This window comes from Phodopus roborovskii, unplaced genomic scaffold, assembly GCF_943737965.1.
Source record: "Phodopus roborovskii unplaced genomic scaffold, PHOROB, whole genome shotgun sequence".
Taxonomy (NCBI): Eukaryota; Metazoa; Chordata; class Mammalia; order Rodentia; family Cricetidae; genus Phodopus; species Phodopus roborovskii.
Window position 1 is genome coordinate 59,119,690 of NW_026126480.1, and position 18,158 is coordinate 59,137,847.

General features: G+C 41.3%; 1 protein-coding gene across 1 annotated transcript in view; it reads left to right on the forward strand.

Moving 5' to 3' along the window:
* The first annotated feature begins 738 nt into the window (after window positions 1-738).
* The window catches only part of Patl1 (PAT1 homolog 1, processing body mRNA decay factor), a 28,826-nt gene continuing 11,406 nt past the window's right edge, over window positions 739-18,158 (forward strand). Inside the window, exons 1-11 of the mRNA XM_051193990.1 lie at window positions 739-869; window positions 2,926-3,037; window positions 7,506-7,723; window positions 8,151-8,231; window positions 8,777-8,971; window positions 9,869-9,970; window positions 10,581-10,670; window positions 11,020-11,237; window positions 12,537-12,626; window positions 15,467-15,647; window positions 17,825-17,948. Of these exons, the coding sequence (XP_051049947.1) occupies window positions 855-869; window positions 2,926-3,037; window positions 7,506-7,723; window positions 8,151-8,231; window positions 8,777-8,971; window positions 9,869-9,970; window positions 10,581-10,670; window positions 11,020-11,237; window positions 12,537-12,626; window positions 15,467-15,647; window positions 17,825-17,948 (1,426 nt within the window). The 5' untranslated portion in view covers window positions 739-854. The remainder of the gene's footprint in view (window positions 870-2,925; window positions 3,038-7,505; window positions 7,724-8,150; window positions 8,232-8,776; window positions 8,972-9,868; window positions 9,971-10,580; window positions 10,671-11,019; window positions 11,238-12,536; window positions 12,627-15,466; window positions 15,648-17,824; window positions 17,949-18,158) is intronic.

An 18,158-nucleotide genomic window follows, 5' to 3' on the forward strand; every position in this document is an offset into this window, starting at 1 on the left:
AGAGGCAATAAAACACCAAAGCACCAGACTTGCAGAATCAAGCTTGCAAGCTGGGCAAACTCCACCGGTCTTGTAACCCAACGGAAGTGGCTGTCGCCCTGCTGCGCACCCAGGCTCGCCAACCTTTGCTGCGCTGCCCTTTTTTAGGGCTCTCCCGCTTCCCACCAGCCCCAAGAGCCTGGCGCTTAAAACACCTTAATTAACTCTCCTATATGTGCCTATATGACGGCTTTTTCCGGTGCCGTCAACACTTTGACCCCTTATCTATCACAGCCTCCCCTTATCTATCACACCCTCGGAGTCCCGCTAATTCAGTCAGCGACTTTCTTTTCCCAAGGACACGGATCAAGTCAAATCACCCCGATAAGGACGCTGGACGTTAAACAAAATCACCCAAGAATACATCGCCGATTTCCCCAACCAAGACGCTCCAGGGTCGACCCGTATGACAATCACAAGGCTTTTCCCCGCCCTGTCACTGGCGGCAGCCTCGTGACTCTGAGCACCGAGCAAGGCTGCCTCCGCGAGCATGGAGGCGGAGCCGTAGGCCCCGGTTCCTTAAATCGTCGCCAGCCGCCGGCGCGTGCGCACTGTCTCGCCTCGGGATCTCCTTCCCGCCGTTCACACTAGGAAGCCCAACGCCAAATCTGTACCCGCGTAGCCGCCGCCGCTCGGGCGCCCGCCCAGCCCGAGCCGCGCCTGCGCACGTCCCCACGCACGCTCCGGCGTACGGCGGCGGCCAGGGGTCGCGAGCCGGTGGGAGACCCGCGCGCGCGGAGCAGCCCGGGGAGTCGGCGCTTCTTTCCCTCCCTCCCCCCCATTCCCCTCCCCGCTCCCTTCCCCCCTCCCCAAGAATGTTCCGCTACGAGGTGAGTGGCTGCGACCGGAAGTGACCCCTCCCTCGCCCGCGCGCCCCTTTTTCCTCTGCCGCCCGCCGCGTGGGTCCTGCTCCGCTGAGGAGGGGGCAGGGCGCGGGTGGCTGGGAACCCCGCGTCGGCCATGGGGCTCGGACCGGGCCCGGAGCGGGCCTCGGGTGGAGGGGGGAAGCGGGACTGGCGAGAACCGGCGGCTGGGTTGCGGCGGGGAGGGCCCGTTAAGTGCGGTAACCTGACCCCACACTTGCGCCTCGGCTCCCGGATCTGCCGAGGAGATTAGCATTGCTCCTACTGGGTGGCTTTTCCTGAGGCAGAATCCCCGGGGAATGCCCACGGAAGTTTTTCCCGCCCTGCACCCGGAACCCCTTCACCCCTATTACACACACCCGCGTCTGTGCCCGCGGGAAGCCGTCAGGTGGAGGGGCCAGGACTGGCCTTTTGGCTGAGACTTTAATCGGCTCTGGGGTGGGGAGGGGGGCGTGTCCTGCAGAAGTTTCTTCTGGGTGAGTGGAGGAAAAGTGTGGGTTTGGTGACTTTGTCCGAAGAATGTAGCTGTTTGCTGACTGTCACCCACTGCTGTGTGACCTTGAGCAACTCCTAATCTTGGAACGAAACATTCCGGATTTATAGTTTAAGGTCTGAACTAGGGAAATCCTTACAGAGGTCATCCTGATTGGGTCAAGTAGAGGATTGTGATTTCGTAGAGAGTTGCTAGAAGTTACTTTTGGTGTGGAGGCAGTTGGGGGGAAAGAGCCTTAAAAGTTCCCAGGTGAGATGTATCACAAGCCGGCCCACTGGAGTGTGGAATTTAAATTTGGAATCGTTGAACATTGAAAACAGTAGAATACTTGATTTTACATTTTTGACAACTCACTGTGTAAACATAAAGAGAGATGATGGGATACAGTGACTAGAAATTGCCAGAAGCAGGGCATTGGTGGTGCACGCCTTTAATCCCAGCACTCGGGAGGCAGAGGCAGGCAAATCTCTGAGTTGGAGGCCAGCCTTGTCCACAAAGCGAGTGCTAGGACACCCAGAGCTGTTAAACAGAGAAACCCTATCTCAAAACAAAACAGAGTTGCCAGAAGCAAAGAAAACTTGGTAAACGGAATATAGACTGAAATGGGAGAAACAATTGAAAGTGAATACACCAAGCTGATTTGGTGACCTTTTTCTACACGATGGAAGGTGAGGCAGGAGGATCAGTAGTTCTAAGCCATCGTGTACCTGAAGAAATAGTAGGACATACCCAAGATATGGTGATTGTAGCTTTTATTCAGCATTCTACAATCTTTGCCTTGTTTGATCTTCAAACATATTTCTTTGAATCAAGTTGTATTTGACTCAAAATTACAGCTTACGGCACTACTGTTTACTACCTAGCACAGAGCCTGAGATATAAGTAGACCCTCAAACAGTGTCACTGAATTAATTTTAAAAGTGAGTTGTTGGGGTTAGAGAGATGGCTCAGCTGTTAAGAGCTCTGGCTGCTCTCTTCCAGAGAAGCCCAGTTCAATTCCCAGCATCCACATGGCAGCTCACAGCTGCCTGTAACCCATATCCAGGGGCCCTGGCACCCTTATAGACATACATGCAGGGAAAACACCAGTGCACATAAAATAAAAATAAATTGTTGAAAAGAATTTTTAAAAGTTAATTGCCTGTGATTAGGCAGTTTTGTAAGAGTAGAGCAAGAACCCATGATTGTTTTTCTAATGCTCAGCTGAGTTGTGGGTGAAAATGTTTTGAGTTCTGCATTCTGGCTAGAGTTTTGTTCTACAGGAAAGAGGAAGAAAGATGAACAATTTCTGAGGGTTGGGTAAACCACATGGATATAGTGAAGAAAATGTAATTTTGTTGAAAAAGCTACATGAAACTCAAGATAATAAAGAGTTCATGTATAATTAACATTGTCTCAGCCAGTGGTTTAAAGGAATTGTATGCTTATCTACAAAAAGTCTTAAGGCGTTATAGACATTAAAAAGAACCAGTTTTAGGGTTGCATAAATTTCATGAAAAGTTAACTGTCTTTCTCTTTTTTTTTTTGTAGTCTTTAGAGGAGTGTCCTCTAGATGAAGATGAAGATGCGTTTCAAGGCCTGGGAGAAGAAGATGAAGAAATTGATCAATTCAATGATGATACGTTTGGGTCAGGTGCAGTTGGTAAGTGACATCTTTATGGTGTCTGTTGATCTTATCAAGTGCTTTGGTCTTAGTAAAGTTAACCTCTAATTTAAAGTTTTGTTTTTCCTGTGTGTGGGTGAGCATGTGCTGGTGTTGTCTTGAGGAGGTCAGAGGACAACTTTCAGGAGTTGGTTCTCACGTTCCACCTTGTTGAGAAAGGGTCTCTCTTGTTTCTGCCCTGGAGCTACACATCTCAGGCTAGGCGGCCCAGGGATTGAAGTCATTCTTGAGCTTCCACCTACTGTCCCAAAGTAGGAATGTTGGGATTACAGGTGTGGGCCCAGTGCATCCAGCTGTGCTCTGGATTCAGACTCCAGTTGTCAGACTTGTGCATGAAGTGGTTTTATCTGCTGTGCTAAGCCTGCTTCCTGACCCAGTTCTGTTCTTTATATAACAGTACAGCCTTCATTCAGTCATAGTAGTTTATCTTCTGTTCTGCTCACCTGACTCTCTCTGTCTTACTTATAATAACAGGTATAACTATAGGTTGCCAGTATAAGGAATTTAAGTAATTTGAAAAGTAGACATTTAAATGATATTGAAAATAATTGTAGATAAAGGGGGTGCTTATAGAGCATACAAGGAAAACTAATGGATTTTCAGGAATTTCAGTTTCGATGTAAGACTTTTTTAAAATTCAGACTACCAATCAAGTGAAGGAAGTGGGGGCAGAGCTTGAGTTCTAGCCTGGGCTACATAGAACAAAAACCCTGTCTCAAAAAGGGGGAAAACATTCTAGGCCATCACTGATATATTGTATAATAATTTCTGTTATCTCAAGGTTTTTTCAGTATAGTAAAAACACATTCCGTACAAAGAATTTTGGTGATAGAATGTCTTCACAAAGTACTTAGAACAAGTTCAGAGAAAGTAAACTAACAAGCTAAAGTTTATGCTTTAAAAAAGGAACAAGTAGAGTATACAGGTGAGAACATGAAATGTAAATATTCCTGCTTTGGCTGTTGGAATGCAGCAGTAGCAGTGTTTAGATTGGGCAGCGGGGTGGGGGGGATATTTGTGATTTCTTTGGCATTACTGAAGTTCAGTCTGTACAAGTGTTCCAAGTTAAAGAAAAGTTAAGAAAACCAGGAAAATTTCCAAGTTAAAGAAAAGTAAGAAAACCAGGAAAATACAGCAGTAGTGGATGATTCTAAGGTGTTCAGTATCAAAAAACTTTTAAAATGTACAGTGGTTACTGGTTTTGCAATGATTTAAACAGCTTAAATTCTTCAAAGTTCACAAAGTTGAGTGAAATGGGAAAAATGGAAAGGTTTGCTTTTGTCTTTATTTACAAAATTTAGTAGAAAACCAAAATTGTCACAAGGGAGAGCAACAAGAAATATGCTGAAAGTAGAAGCAATTTTGGAGGATAGCCAGAGTTCAGGAGATGAGATTGTCCAGGAGAATGACATGATCCAAGATGCTGTTGTCTGTCTCCTTGGAGATAGCAAAGGAAGCTATGTAGAATAGAATCACAAGCACTGAGAAGTGATATGAATTGCAAATTGTATTTAGGAGGTAGTTAAGCAGTAACCCCTAAAATACAATGGAAGCTGCAGACAGTGTATACTTCTCTCTAGATTTTTCTATTATTTACTAGATTTCTATTGTTTCTAGATTTACTAAAATGAGACAGCATAATAATATGTGCTCAATTTTGAACTCTGACAGAATGATTTTTGCCTTCTCACTGACATTCAGAGTTTTGACAGTATCCCCCTTCTCCCTACCCCTTACATTTTTGTTTGCTGTCACAAGATAGGAACACTGACTTGAAAAGGATACTAGAATATATGGAACGATTTTTATGTTATCAGGTAAAGGTTCCTGGGGTCCATAGTAGAAGAACAGTTGGTAGAATTTAATCACCCTTCTGCTCTTAGGTGCAAAGTAAGCTAGTGATGTTGCCCTGTTGCCTCTAAATTCTTTTTTTTTGGGGGGGGGGGCTGGAGCCTGTCCTAGAACTATCTCTGTAGACCAAGCTGGTCTTGAACTCACAGAGATCCGCCTGCCTCCCCGGTGCTGGAGCTAAAGGCATGCGCCTCTACCACCCAGTTAAATTCTATATTTAAATCCTACTTTTCCCTTTGAGTACAACATGATATCTTTCAAAGTGTCTCATAATAAAATAGCTCCATAAATTCATTTCTGTAAGATGACACTTTTAAGAAAAAGTATCACTTGACCATACATTTAAGGGGCTGAAAATCCCACATGAAAGATGGTGTATGTTTAGAAGCTTGAATATATTTACAACTCTTGGCTCAAAGCTTTTTCTAGTGATAAAGTAACCCACAATTTGTTTGTTTTAGTTTGGTTTTAGTTTTTGAGACAGGGTTTCTCTGTGTAACAGTTCTGACTGTCCTGGAACTCACTCTGTAGACCAGGCTAGCCTCTAACTCACAGAGATACACCTGTCTCTGCCTCTGGGATTAAAGGTGTGTACCATCACACTGCCCCACATGTTCTACAAATTTTTAAAAATTTAAGTCCTGTATTGACTTTATGCAAGAAGAGGGCATCAGATCCCATGATAGATGGTTGTGAGCCACTGGGAATTGAACTGAGGTCATCCGGAAGAGCAGCCAGTGCTCTTAACCACTGAGCCATCTCTCCAGCCACTATGATCCATATCATTTTAAGGACACATTAAGAAGACTAATATGTTCAAATCTTTCACAGAGTTCTGAAAGAGCAGGCCTTTTGTCCTTTGCCACCAAAATCTTGAATTTGAATGTCCTACTTACTTACTTTGCATTTTGGATCATTTGTATTATATATGTGATACATTTCTATTTGATAAATAGTAAATTTTGAATATGTAGCCTGACCCTAAAAAATGAGTTAGCCTATGAAAATACTTAAGATTCTAAGATATTCATCATGTTTCCTACAGTATAGTTTTAAGTCTTCTGTTTTTCACTAGGCAATAAACTAAATTAATATGTTGATAGAATGGGATCATATATATTCATAAAAAGAATGAGGAAAAATCAATATTTATATCATATCTATGTATTTATACTCGGAAAGATATCCAAGGTAGATTATATGGAAGGAGAGTTAAAATCTTGGCTCTGTTGTCATCTTCACAGTGTGGCCCGTCTTTGGCCACCTATTTAATTACATTTTCAGTCTACTTTCCTTCCATGTTCCCATAGAATTTTCTTCTAATGCTTATTTGCTTATTCATTGTGTTTATTTTCTTTATCTGTCTTCCTGTCTGGATGAAGGCTATGTGAGGGTAGCATCCCTGTGGTGTACATTGGATCCTGTGTTCCTAATACAGTCCTTGTGATACAACTGAGGCTTTAAAAATACTGAGTAGCTGGGCATTGGTGGCACATGCCTTTAATCCCGGCTCTCCAGAGGCAGAGGCAGGTGAATCTTTGTGAGTTTGAGGCCAGCCTGGTCTACAGAGCAAGTTCCAGGACAGGCTCCAAAACAATACAGAGAAACCCTGTCATGAAAAACCAAAAAATAAAAATACCGAATAAAATTAATAGATTCAAAGGCTTAGATTTTGGATGGTTCTCACCCTTCCTAATGCTTAAATCAGTTCCCTATAAAATTATTCTCATTGCTACTTAATAACTATAATTTTGCTACTGTTACGAATTATAATGTAAATATTTTTGAAGATAGGTTTGCCAAAGAGTCTTTAGCCCACAGGTTGAGAACTGCTGGCTTAGAAGAAAATGGCAGTTAAAATTTAAGAGAAAATCTTGTGTTAGTACTATAGGTTTTTACTTTTTCCTGAAGGTTTTGCCTGGAACGTCTTCAAATCCCAAAGCCAGTAGTGTACCCAAAATGGTATAAAGATCTATCACCAGTTTAGAAGTTAGTTTCAGACTGGGATTCAGACACTGTTAATGCTTTAAACTGTTGATCCAAAAGCTTAATTTTTAAGAGAGAGAGAGAATGTGCGCAAGTGTGTGTATACCCACATGTGTGTCCAGGGGCATGCCCTTTTGTGTATGTGGAGGCTAAAGCAGGTTTCAGATCCCTTGGAGCTGGTGTGCCAGGCATCTGCAGGTCCCCTGGCTTGTTATGCAGGTACTAGGATCCAGACTGCAGTCTTCATGATTGCACAGCAAGAACTGTTATCTACTAAGCCATTTCTCCAGACCCCCCAGAACTTGTATTTTATTCCTAATTTTTTTAATAGTGGAAAGTCCACTTTATATATGCCATGTATGGTTACAGAAACTTAAATGCCATAAAGCCCTTTTGTTGTAGACAGACAGGGAAGGAAGGGAGGAATGGATTTTTTTTTTTTTTTTTTTTTTTTTTGAGACAGGGATCTCATTGTGCTACTCATAGAACTTGCTGTGTAGGCCAAACTAACAGAGAGCTCACAGGCATCCGCCTGCCTCTGCCTCCCAAGTGCTGTGATTAAAGGTGTCCGCTGAGCTACATTTCTTACATGAACTGACCTGTCTTACAGATGATGATTGGCAGGAAGCACATGAGCGCCTGGCTGAGTTGGAAGAGAAGCTCCCTGCAGCAGCTGATGAGCAAACAGGCGATAGAGAGAGGGATGAGATGGACTTGTTGGGTGACCATGAGGAGAATCTAGCAGAAAGGCTCAGTAAGATGGTGATTGAAAATGAGCTAGAAGACCCAGCTATCATGAGGGCAGTGCAGACCAGACCGGTTTTACAAGTAAGTTGTTCTGATTTGGGAAATAACAATAGCTCAGATAATAACAGATTAATAATTAAAGTACTGAGCTCTCATTTTCAGTTTATTTACTGAATTGTATGTGCCATAGAAAACTAATAATTGGTCAGGTGGGGTGACTCACATAAAATCCCAGCACCAGGGAGGCTGAGACATGCAGATCACTGTGGGTTGCAATTAGTCTAGCTACAAGTTCAAGAACAGCCTGGGCTACAGAATAAGACCCTATCTCATGAAAGGAAACAGACCAAAAGGTTGATAATTCCTGACGTTAGCAATTTTGTAGATAAAGTTAAGGAATCATGTGTATCCTGGGACACTGTGACTACTTATTCCCAAGTGGTCATGGTTCAAGTCTGAGAGCCACACTATTCTAGACTCTGTGTGTTTGTTTCCTTTTTTTTGGCAGCCTCAACCCAGAAGTCTGAATTCCAGCATCTGGGATGGATCTGAAGTTCTGAGGCGAATCCGTGGACCATTACTTGCTCAGGTATTAAGTATTTTCTCTCTGTGTAGAACAACTTACATCCACAGATACATTGGCTCCTGTTGTCATACTTTTTTTTACTATAATAATATAGCATATTATTATTAATAATACACTGTAATAATCTCATCCATCAGTGTTAACCTTGACTACTGCATCCAGCACTTGACTGTTGTATGTACCTGCTAATGCTCCCGTCTTCAGCCCTCTGTTTAAAGGCTGAAAGAAGTTGTTAGAGCTACATGTCAGTGTATGGTTTAAACTAGTTAAATTCTAGGCTGAACTGTAGATGAGGTGTCCCTGATTGTTGGACAGTGGTGGGGCACAAGGCCAAAGGCCTGGTTATGTAAGGATAATGTAAAGGAATTGTGTGGGGATGATAAAATTGGTATATATTTATCAGAAGTCAGAGAATTGTATACTAAAGAATTTTATTGTATATGAGTTAAAATTAAATAAAAATTAAGATAATTTCTCAGGGTGTCTTTGGCATCTGTAGAGACTATGAGCTAATTTCTCTGTTGCTTTTTTACCGCTTCCTCAATTAGGAAATGCCTACAGTGTCTGTATTAGAATATGCCTTGCCTCAGAGGCCCCCACAGGGCCCAGAAGATGATCGAGACCTTTCTGAGAGAGCTTTACCAAGGAGGTCTACATCACCTGTCATTGGAAGTCCTCCTGTTAGAGCCGTTCCTATAGGCACCCCACCTAAGCAGATGGCTGTTCCCAGCTTCAACCAACAGGTACCTTTCCTTAGTGTACACAGCCCAAGATATTGGGAATCTGGGCAAAATTATTTGGGATACTGGGAGGAGGGTGGACATTGTGGGTAGGCATTAAAAGAATATCCAATTAGAGAAGAAGTTAGTACAAATGAGACACATTCCCTAATACCATTTGCTGCTGCTGCTTCTGATACCTTTTAACTGGGAGAGAAGAGAGTAGTTAGCCACATTAGTGAATATATCCTTTTCTAAGTGTTTTGCTGGCTGCCGGGTACATCAGCAGAGAGATAACTGAAAGCTGGGGGGAGTGGGAACACTCAGCATTGTCCACATCCCTTTTTACCTTTAAGATATCCCTGCTTTCCCTAGAGCCTGTGCAGTCCTGTTCCATAGACTTTCCTCCACCTGAAACCAGCAGCTGAAAAGGAAGGCCAATTTGGAAGGTATGGGGGGAGGGTGGTGTTGGTATGGCCTAGTTAGGCTCAATATCCTAAGAAATGGTGGAGTCACAATGTATCACAACATTGCTGAGCATGGCGGCCATATCACTTGAGGCTTCAGAATAGGACTTAGTTAATCCTCCAGCTTTCTTATCATTCCTTGTCCCTCACTATAACCAAAATGTATCCTCTTGGAGAAAATTTTTAAGTCAGAATGTCTGCTGGTACTTCCCTCAGATAGCATGGAAGGGTGGGGATACTGGAGAATTAGCTAAATCTTCCTCAGTTAAGGTGAAACTGATTTGTGAGAGGAAGTGACCAAAGGTTCAGTGTTTGAACCTATAGCCAGAACAATTTGCTTAGAAGTAGGGCTTTGCATTGAGTTCTGCGTCTCTACCAGTACTTAAGGGGAGGGAGTGTAGAAAGGCAAAAGACTGATTTCATTCAATGTAGTTGTGTATATTTGTCTTAATAGATTCTGTGTCCGAAGCCTGTTCACGTACGGCCCCCAATGCCACCACGTTATCCTGCTCCCTATGGTGAGAGGATGTCTCCAAACCAGCTCTGCAGTGTCCCGGTATGTCACTTTATAGCTTGATAGGAATGTTTAATGTGAACTTCATGATCACCTTTAGTGTGTAGTAGAGCTGACATTTATATGTATTCCTTATACATATAAGGAATACATACATATTATATGTATTCCTTATAATCCTTGTTTTCTGGGTCCCAAGGTCAAAGGACAAAAATTTACTTTGTTTCGTGCCACTTGAAGATTCTTTGCTCAGCTAGGAATTGTTATATATGCCTGTAGTCCTAGCACTCATTAGACTGAAGCAGAAGGATCCTTAATTCCAGGCTAGCTTGGTCTACATAGCCAGTGAGTTTCAGGCTACTAGCTTGAGCTATTTCGCAAGACTCTCAACAAAAGGAAAAGCACACAAAGATTCTAAGTTTATTCCTATGTTCTGCTGCTTAAGCCTTTCATTCTAATGCTGTCTTTTTCCTGTTATATGAAAGTAGTCTTTCATAATTTCTAGCCTTTTTTTTTTTTTTCTTAGATACAAGGCTCTCCAGTTTGGAAGTTTTTATATCTAACTTTATACTAAATTTATATTAAATTTGCTTAATTTATTGATTTGCTTGATCCATAATACGAACATAATTTTACTTTTCTATGTCCTTAGAACTCCTCCCTTCTGGGCCACCCTTTTCCTCCTAGTGTTCCTCCTGTACTCAGTCCCCTGCAGAGAGCACAGCTTCTTGGAGGAGCACAGGTAAGCCTATGGTTAGCCATACCCATAAAGATAATACTACTATCCTAAGATTCATGGTTTGCCACTGTTTTCTTTCACTGTTAGCCACATCTCCCCACTCCCACCCCCAACTCTGCTATTTCAAGTGGAGATATTAATAAAAACAATATGTACCTTTTTTGGTAGTACATGCCTATAATCCCAACCCTTGGGAGGTTGAGTTAGGATCATGTGTTTGAGACCAGCCTGTACTACACAGGAAGTTCCCAAACAGCCTGAAGTATATAATGAGACCCTGTCACAAAAAAGAGAGTGGGGCCAAGTGGTATTGCTAATTCTATTAAGTTAAAGATCTTGTTCCTCTTTGCAGCTACAGCCTGGACGGATGTCTCCCAGCCAGTTTGCACGGGTCCCTGGATTTGTTGGTAGCCCCCTGGCTGCCATGAATCCTAAGTTGCTACAAGGGCGAGTTGGGCAGATGCTTCCCCCAGCACCAGGCTTCCGTGCCTTCTTTAGTGCTCCACCACCTGCTACGCCCCCTCCCCAACAGCATCCTCCTGGCCCAGGACCTCACCTGCAAAACCTAAGGTATACAAAACATGCTTCCGTTGATCATTGTTAGCCAAGTCCATTTTAGTTTTATAGTGTGAAAGTTTTATTTCACACTTAGTTGTATGATGTAAAATTCTTGTGAAACTTGCTAAGTATAGTGTTTGAGAAGTTCTTGGCTCCTCAGGTTGTCTGAGAACTGGTTGAATCTTCAGGCTCTACACTGTTTCTCCGGAGTATCATGTTTCCTTTGCATATGATAAGTTAACAGCTTCTTTTACTTTACTAGAGTTGCACTTCATACCCATTTTTTGAACATTCATTCAGTACAATGCACAGTGCTGATGACTGAAGAATTACCACAGTTGAATAACAGATAAGAGACAAAGGCCAGGAAGCTAGCCAATCTCAGTGCCAGCTGAGTTGCTAGTTTTATAAGGAGACAAACTTGTTTTCTGCTTTGGTAAAATTGTGTAATATTATGTAAATCTTGTCAGTGTTCTGAAGAGAAACGTTAATAGAAGATACATATATGTGGGAAAAGTTAATTTTAATCCAAGGAAATGACAGGCAAATTGGAAGTTCATTTAGTAGGCTAGAAACTAAGAGTCACATTGCAGTCTTGACCTTGAAGTCTGTCAGCCATTAGGCTAGAGACCCAGCAAAATGTTGTTTCTGGTCTTGATACAGGTTTCTTCTCTGAGTGACTTCTCATTTTGGCTGTTGGGCATCCCAGATTATGGAGGGCAATCTCTTAAAGTCAACTGATTGTATCCAGGCACTAGTGGTGCATGCCTTTAATCCCAGCACTCAGGAGGCAGAGGCAGTTGAATCTGTGAGTTCAGGGCCAGCCTGGTCTAGAGAGCTAGTTCCAGGACAAATTCCAAAACAATACAGAGAAACGCTGTCTTGAAAAACTAAAAACAAAAAAAGTCAACTAATTGTACATGTAAATTATGTCTGTAAAATGTTTCCATAGCAGCGTCTGTACTGGGGTTTGGTTAAACTTGGGTACCATAGTTAGATTGGCATATAAAATAACTGCCATACATACAATTTCTATGTCATTCCCACAAAAATTTAAAGCTAAATACATTAAACCTGTTAGAAACAACAAAATTACATTGCTTTACTACTAAAGCACTGAAGTAGTCCACTGAAGGAACACTGAAGGTGTTTCATAGACATCCAAAAAATTTAAAAATAACAGCTTGCACTTCTGAAACTTTGCTTAGAATATACTCTGGAAATCCCTCCAATGAACCTGTGATGTTGTCCTATATTGACAACCTTTTTTAAAATGAAGTCATCAAGATGAGATTTTCCTTTTTTTCTTAGACCTCAGGCCCCAATGTTTAGACCAGACACAACTCACCTTCATCCACAGCACCGGCGCCTGTTGCACCAGAGGCAGCAGCAGAGTAGAAAGTGAGTACTCATCTCATTGATCTCCTGACATGTAAGAGGAAGCTGCTGACTTGGGCTCCTTTTTTTTTTTTTTTAAGCTAGTTACTAAGTATGGGGTGTATTTTGTTGGCTTGAATGCTATCCTTTTATGTTTTGTTTTATTGCATTTAATTGATAATGTGTGTGTCATTTGTATATCTGTGTAGGTCAGAAGACAACTTTGCAGGAGTTGGTTCTTACCTCTACCTTGTTGGTTCTGGGAATTGAACTCATCTCTCAAGTGACCTAACCCACTGAGCCATATAACTGGCCCTTCTATTTGTTCTTTTCTTTAGGGAAAAAAGGGGGGATACACACACATATACACACACACTAACTCTAAATGGTGAGATTTTTTTGTTGTTGTTGTTGTTGTTGTATTTATTTACTTATTGTGTGTGACAGTCAGTTTTTTCCAGCACCTGTGTCCCAGGAAGTGAACTCAGGTTTTCAGACTTAGTGTCAGGCACTTTAAAGACTGAGCTATCTGGCATTTCCAAATGATCTAATTTTATCAGTGAATTCGTAGTTAAAGTCATGTTGCCCTTAAGTCATAGTTAAAGTTGAGCTCTTATATTTATATTCCTTATCAAATTTATAATCACCGTCTTAACTGCCTTTTTCTTTGTCTTCTAGTTTAGATGTAATCTTAAAACACGGTAGCCATCTCTAAATATAGATGTTGAGTGAGCACAATGGTCATTCATATTCATTCACATGTAAACACATTTTTGTATATGTACCCCTGGCTGTGTGGCCAAACTGTGGTAGGCTTTGAAAACTAAAAACAGCAGGATACATAAAGCCTCTACTTTCTGTGTCTATATCAAGTCATTCTGTAATTATTTACCTAGGTAATTAAGGAAACTAGGTATTGCTGTAAGGGGTTCTCAATGTCATATTTTTGTTCTGTGTGTATAATTCTCAGTTTCAGAAATTTCTAGAATATATTTTTGCAGAGTAGAAAAAGGAAACCAATGTTGACTTATAAACAAAACTTCAAATATAAGCTATATAAAGATTAATACAATTAACTGTATTAAAATATCAATCCTTGAAGGTGTTGGTGACACATGATTGTAGTTTTATCACTTGGAGGCAAAGACCTAAAAAAGAAAGAAGCCACACAGTAATAAACAAAGACCATTAAAAAAAAAATACTTTGAAGAAGAAATGAAAGTACTAAAAAAAACACATGCCCAAATATTTAGTTCTCAGTGGAGTAAAATTTACTGAGTGGTACCTAAAACTGAAGAGAGATTCAAGCACACTTACTTAAAGTAAAGATTAAAGCTAGATAGCAGTTACCATCATCAGACAGGCAAAACTTGAAGTGTCTCACTACTTTTATTTGGGGAGAGAACTGAGTATGTAGTTCCTCCGGAGAGGATTTAGGCAGAAGATAAAGTTAAAAACCTGGGTAGACCACATCCTTCCAAGTTTCACTTTATACTGTTCCCAGGACACATTTGTAATGTAAAGAAGCAAAGAATAGAATTATGTCTATTGCCACTTAAGTAATCAAAAGCATACAAAATAATATTGCATAAGACGCAAATCCTAGTGGTGGCATACACCTTTGATCCCAGCATTTGGGAGGCAGAGGCTGGCAGATCTCTGAGTTTGAGGTCAGCCTGATCTACAAAGTGAGTTCCAGGACAGCCAAGGATACACAGAGAAACCCTGTCTTTAAAAAAAAAGAAAAGAAAAAGAAGAAAAACTCTGAAAGACAAACCAATGTGATAGCTCATGAATTTTAATCCCAGCACTGAGGAGGTAAAGGCAAGTGTCTCTGAGTTCCAGGGTAGTCTGATCTGCATAGTGAGGTCAGGCTAACCAAGTCCTGCATAGTGAGACCCTGAATCAAAGAAAAGAAAGAAAAACATTCAAAGACAGATGAACAAGCACTGTAAAGGTATGAACATCTTGAGGATAATCCATGTAAAGACGGCATGGGGATTCTTCTTTGAAAAGGAAGCTGCAAAAGGACCAGCATTCATTTCCCAGCAACTACATCATTTAGCTTGTAACCACCTATCACTCCAGCTCCAGGAGATCTGACACCCTCTTCTGTCCTGTACATGCACAAATACACATGAAATTTTTTTAAACTCCCATCTCTACTACTTGGGTTTTTTGTTTGTTTGATTTTTTTTTTTTCCTTTCTTTTTTCTTTTTTCTTCCTTTTTGAAACAGGTTCTTACTGTGTAGTTGAGACTGGCCTCAAACTGTAAACTGTATCCCTGGCTGGCCTCAAACCCACAGTAAGCCTTGAGTGCTAGGAACATAGGTGTATATCTATGAAGGCTGTGTGACTTCAAAGTGAACCAAATTGTTCTAAATACATTTTTAAATCTGGACAGTGGGTAAATATTTATTATTAGTATTTGCTTGAGCTAGATACATTAGAATGTTTTATGATTTTCAGTGAGTTAAAGAAAAATTATACAGACTTCAGGATCAGATTGACCAGTTTTCAATCTTATTCTGCCACCTGCTAAATAGCTTTGATTTCTCCTGGCCTCAGTCTATAGTCTTAAGTGAAGAAAAGCAATCTACCTCCTGTGTGTGGTTATAATTTAAACAAAAGTCCAGGTATGCATGTGCTTAACAAATGGGAAGGTACTCAGGTCTTAGTTTTATTTCAGCGATGATTGTATCACACAGATTTTTACCCTTTGATTCTGTTAGAGTACAATTCTGTTTTTCTTCACAAAAGCAAAAGGGGCTATTTTCAAACCAGTATTATTATACTCCTGTATTTTGAGAAGCATGACTAATGTGCTGACTTGTCCTGAATGCAGCATGTGTTTGCCTTTCAGTCAGCATCGGAATCTCAATGGTGCCGGAGACAGAGGAAGTCACCGGGCCAGTCATCAAGACCATCTCCGAAAGGACCCATATGCTAATCTCATGCTGCAGCGGGAAAAGGATTGGGTCTCTAAAATCCAGATGATGCAGCTGCAGAGCACTGATCCCTACCTGGATGATTTCTATTACCAGGTAATTAGCCAATGCTTGTTTTAAGAACAGTTTGTCCACTTATGCTAGTAATGGAATTTTCTATTGAGATACTGTCCAGTGAATGCAAATTGACTAAGCAATTTCTTTCTGTGTTTTTTAACACTTGATATTGTTAAGCTGTATGTGTTCAGGTTGATATTTTCATTTTGGCATTAATAATCTGGTTCTTCTAATTAAGAATATTGGTGGGGAAGTTGGGAATATGGCTTGTGGAAGAGCACTTGTTTAACATATGCAATTCCCAGGCTTCAATTCTTAGTACCCCCATACACACCAAAAAAGAAAGAAAAGAGTATTAGCAATCTAACTTTTAAAGACATCTTCTTTAATTCACATTTTTAAAAATACTCTTTTTAAAAACATTTATTTGTGGGCAGTGCAGAACAGCTCTCATGGTCCATGTGTGGAGATCAAGGGGAATTAGTTTTTTCCTTTGGCCAGGTAGATCCCAGAGATTCACTTAAGTCATTGTTAAATCTCAAACCCCAGGACAAATGACCAAGGTGCCTGTTTAACATACCAAAGCAGACCTGGCCACCTAGTTCTCCCAGAATCCTTTCCTTCCTACTTGTTACAGGGTATGAGTGGCATGACTTTACTCCTCCAAACTCCCCTCCAAACTCCCCTCCTCACCCCCCCCCCCAAGAAAAAAAACCCACTCTAGCCCAAGGGCTTGGACTGCCCTTCTCCCTGAGGCTCTTATGTAATTCAGCCATGTTAGTTACCTACCTTTTTTGTGTCTTTGTCCTCTTGGCTGCTATACCTGGTCCTCTTCTTTCTCCTCCCCCTCCACTTCTCACAGGGTTCAGCATCTTGCCCCCTCAGGACTTTCCCAGATGTCCTTGTCTCTGTATATGTTCTACCTTTTATCTACAGTAGACCTTCTCCACCATACCTAGGAGCAGTAGATGAGGTACCTACCTGTTTAGCAGTCATCATGTTAAGTAACAAGTGCCTTTGCCCACTGAGCCATCTTACCAAGCCAGTTAATGTTTTTAAAGACTAAGGGATTTGAGCGTTTGTGAGTGTCAGGTTTGTGGTACTAGGCCTTGAACATGCTATAAACATGCTACCAACATGTTGTTGAGGTATACCTATAGATTGGTTTTTAATAAAGCCAAGGATGGGTGTACATGCCTTTAATCCCAGCACTCTGAAGGCTGAGACAGGAAGATCTCTGATTTCGAGACTAGCATGCTATACATAGTGAATTTTAGGACAGTCAGGGCACATTGAAAACTCAAAAAAATGACAATAGCCTGGCGGTGGTGGCAAACACCTTTAATCTCAGCACTTAGGAGGCAGAGGCAGAGGCAGGTGGATCTCTGAGTTCAAGGACAGCCTGATCTACAGAGTGAATTTCAGAACAGCCAGAGCTCTTACACTGAAGAAGCCCTGCCTCAAAAAACCAAAAATAAATTTTAAAAAAATATGTAGGAAGCTTTCTCATTGGATTTTCTTGGACCACCAGCCAGCAAATGATACAGGTACTTATTATTAATTATGAAACTTTGGCCTTTAGCTTAGGCTTTTTACCAGCTAGCTTCTGTAGCTCAGATTAGCCTGCTTCTTTTTTTTTTTGGGGGGGGGGGGTTCAAGACAGGGTTTCTCTGTTTGCTTTAGAGTGTGTCCTGGAACTAATTCTGTAGACCAGGCCTCAAACTCACAGAGATCCACCTGCCTCTGCCTCCTGAGTACTGGGCTTAAAGACATGCACCACCAACGCCTCCCTTAGCCTGCTTCTAATATTCTGTTTTGCCATGTGGCTTTTACCTGTCTTTTATTCTGTATGTCTGTCTTGTTCTGCATCTTTCTGGCTTCTCCTTTTATCTAGATTCATCTCCCCTCCCCTTCCTCTCTCTCTCTTCCCATAAATAGTGTCTGTCCTCTCCTGCCTAGCTATTGGCCATTTGGCTCTTTAATAAACCAATCAGAAGGTGCCTTGGCAAACACACATCTTCACAGTATACAAAAAGATTATCCCAGAACATAAATAAAATAAAGTTATAACAAACTAACAAAAACTAGATATCAGTGTATTTCTAGAGTCCTAGTTTTATTACTACTTACCAATAGTGTTATTAGTGTGAAGAACAGGGGTGGTCTGTATTTGTTTTGCAATGTTTTGCAACGTAAACTGTCTTCTCTTGTGGTAGAATTACTTTGAAAAACTGGAGAAATTGTCAGCTGCTGAAGAAATACAAGGTGATGGTCCTAAGAAGGAGCGTACCAAGCTCATCACCCCCCAGGTGGCCAAACTGGAACATGCTTATAAGCCTGGTAAGGTTCCAGCCCATTATTAAGAGAAATTTGGAGCACTGCTGTTTTGATAAATGAGATAATTTTATGTGGAAAGCATGAGTAGCCTGACAGATGAACTCACAGGTCCTTTGCCCTTTGAAATTCTAATTTTTAAAAACTTACTATGTTTTTGTTTTGTTTTGTTTTCCTAAAACAGATTTTCTTTTGATAATGATTTTAATGAAGGGG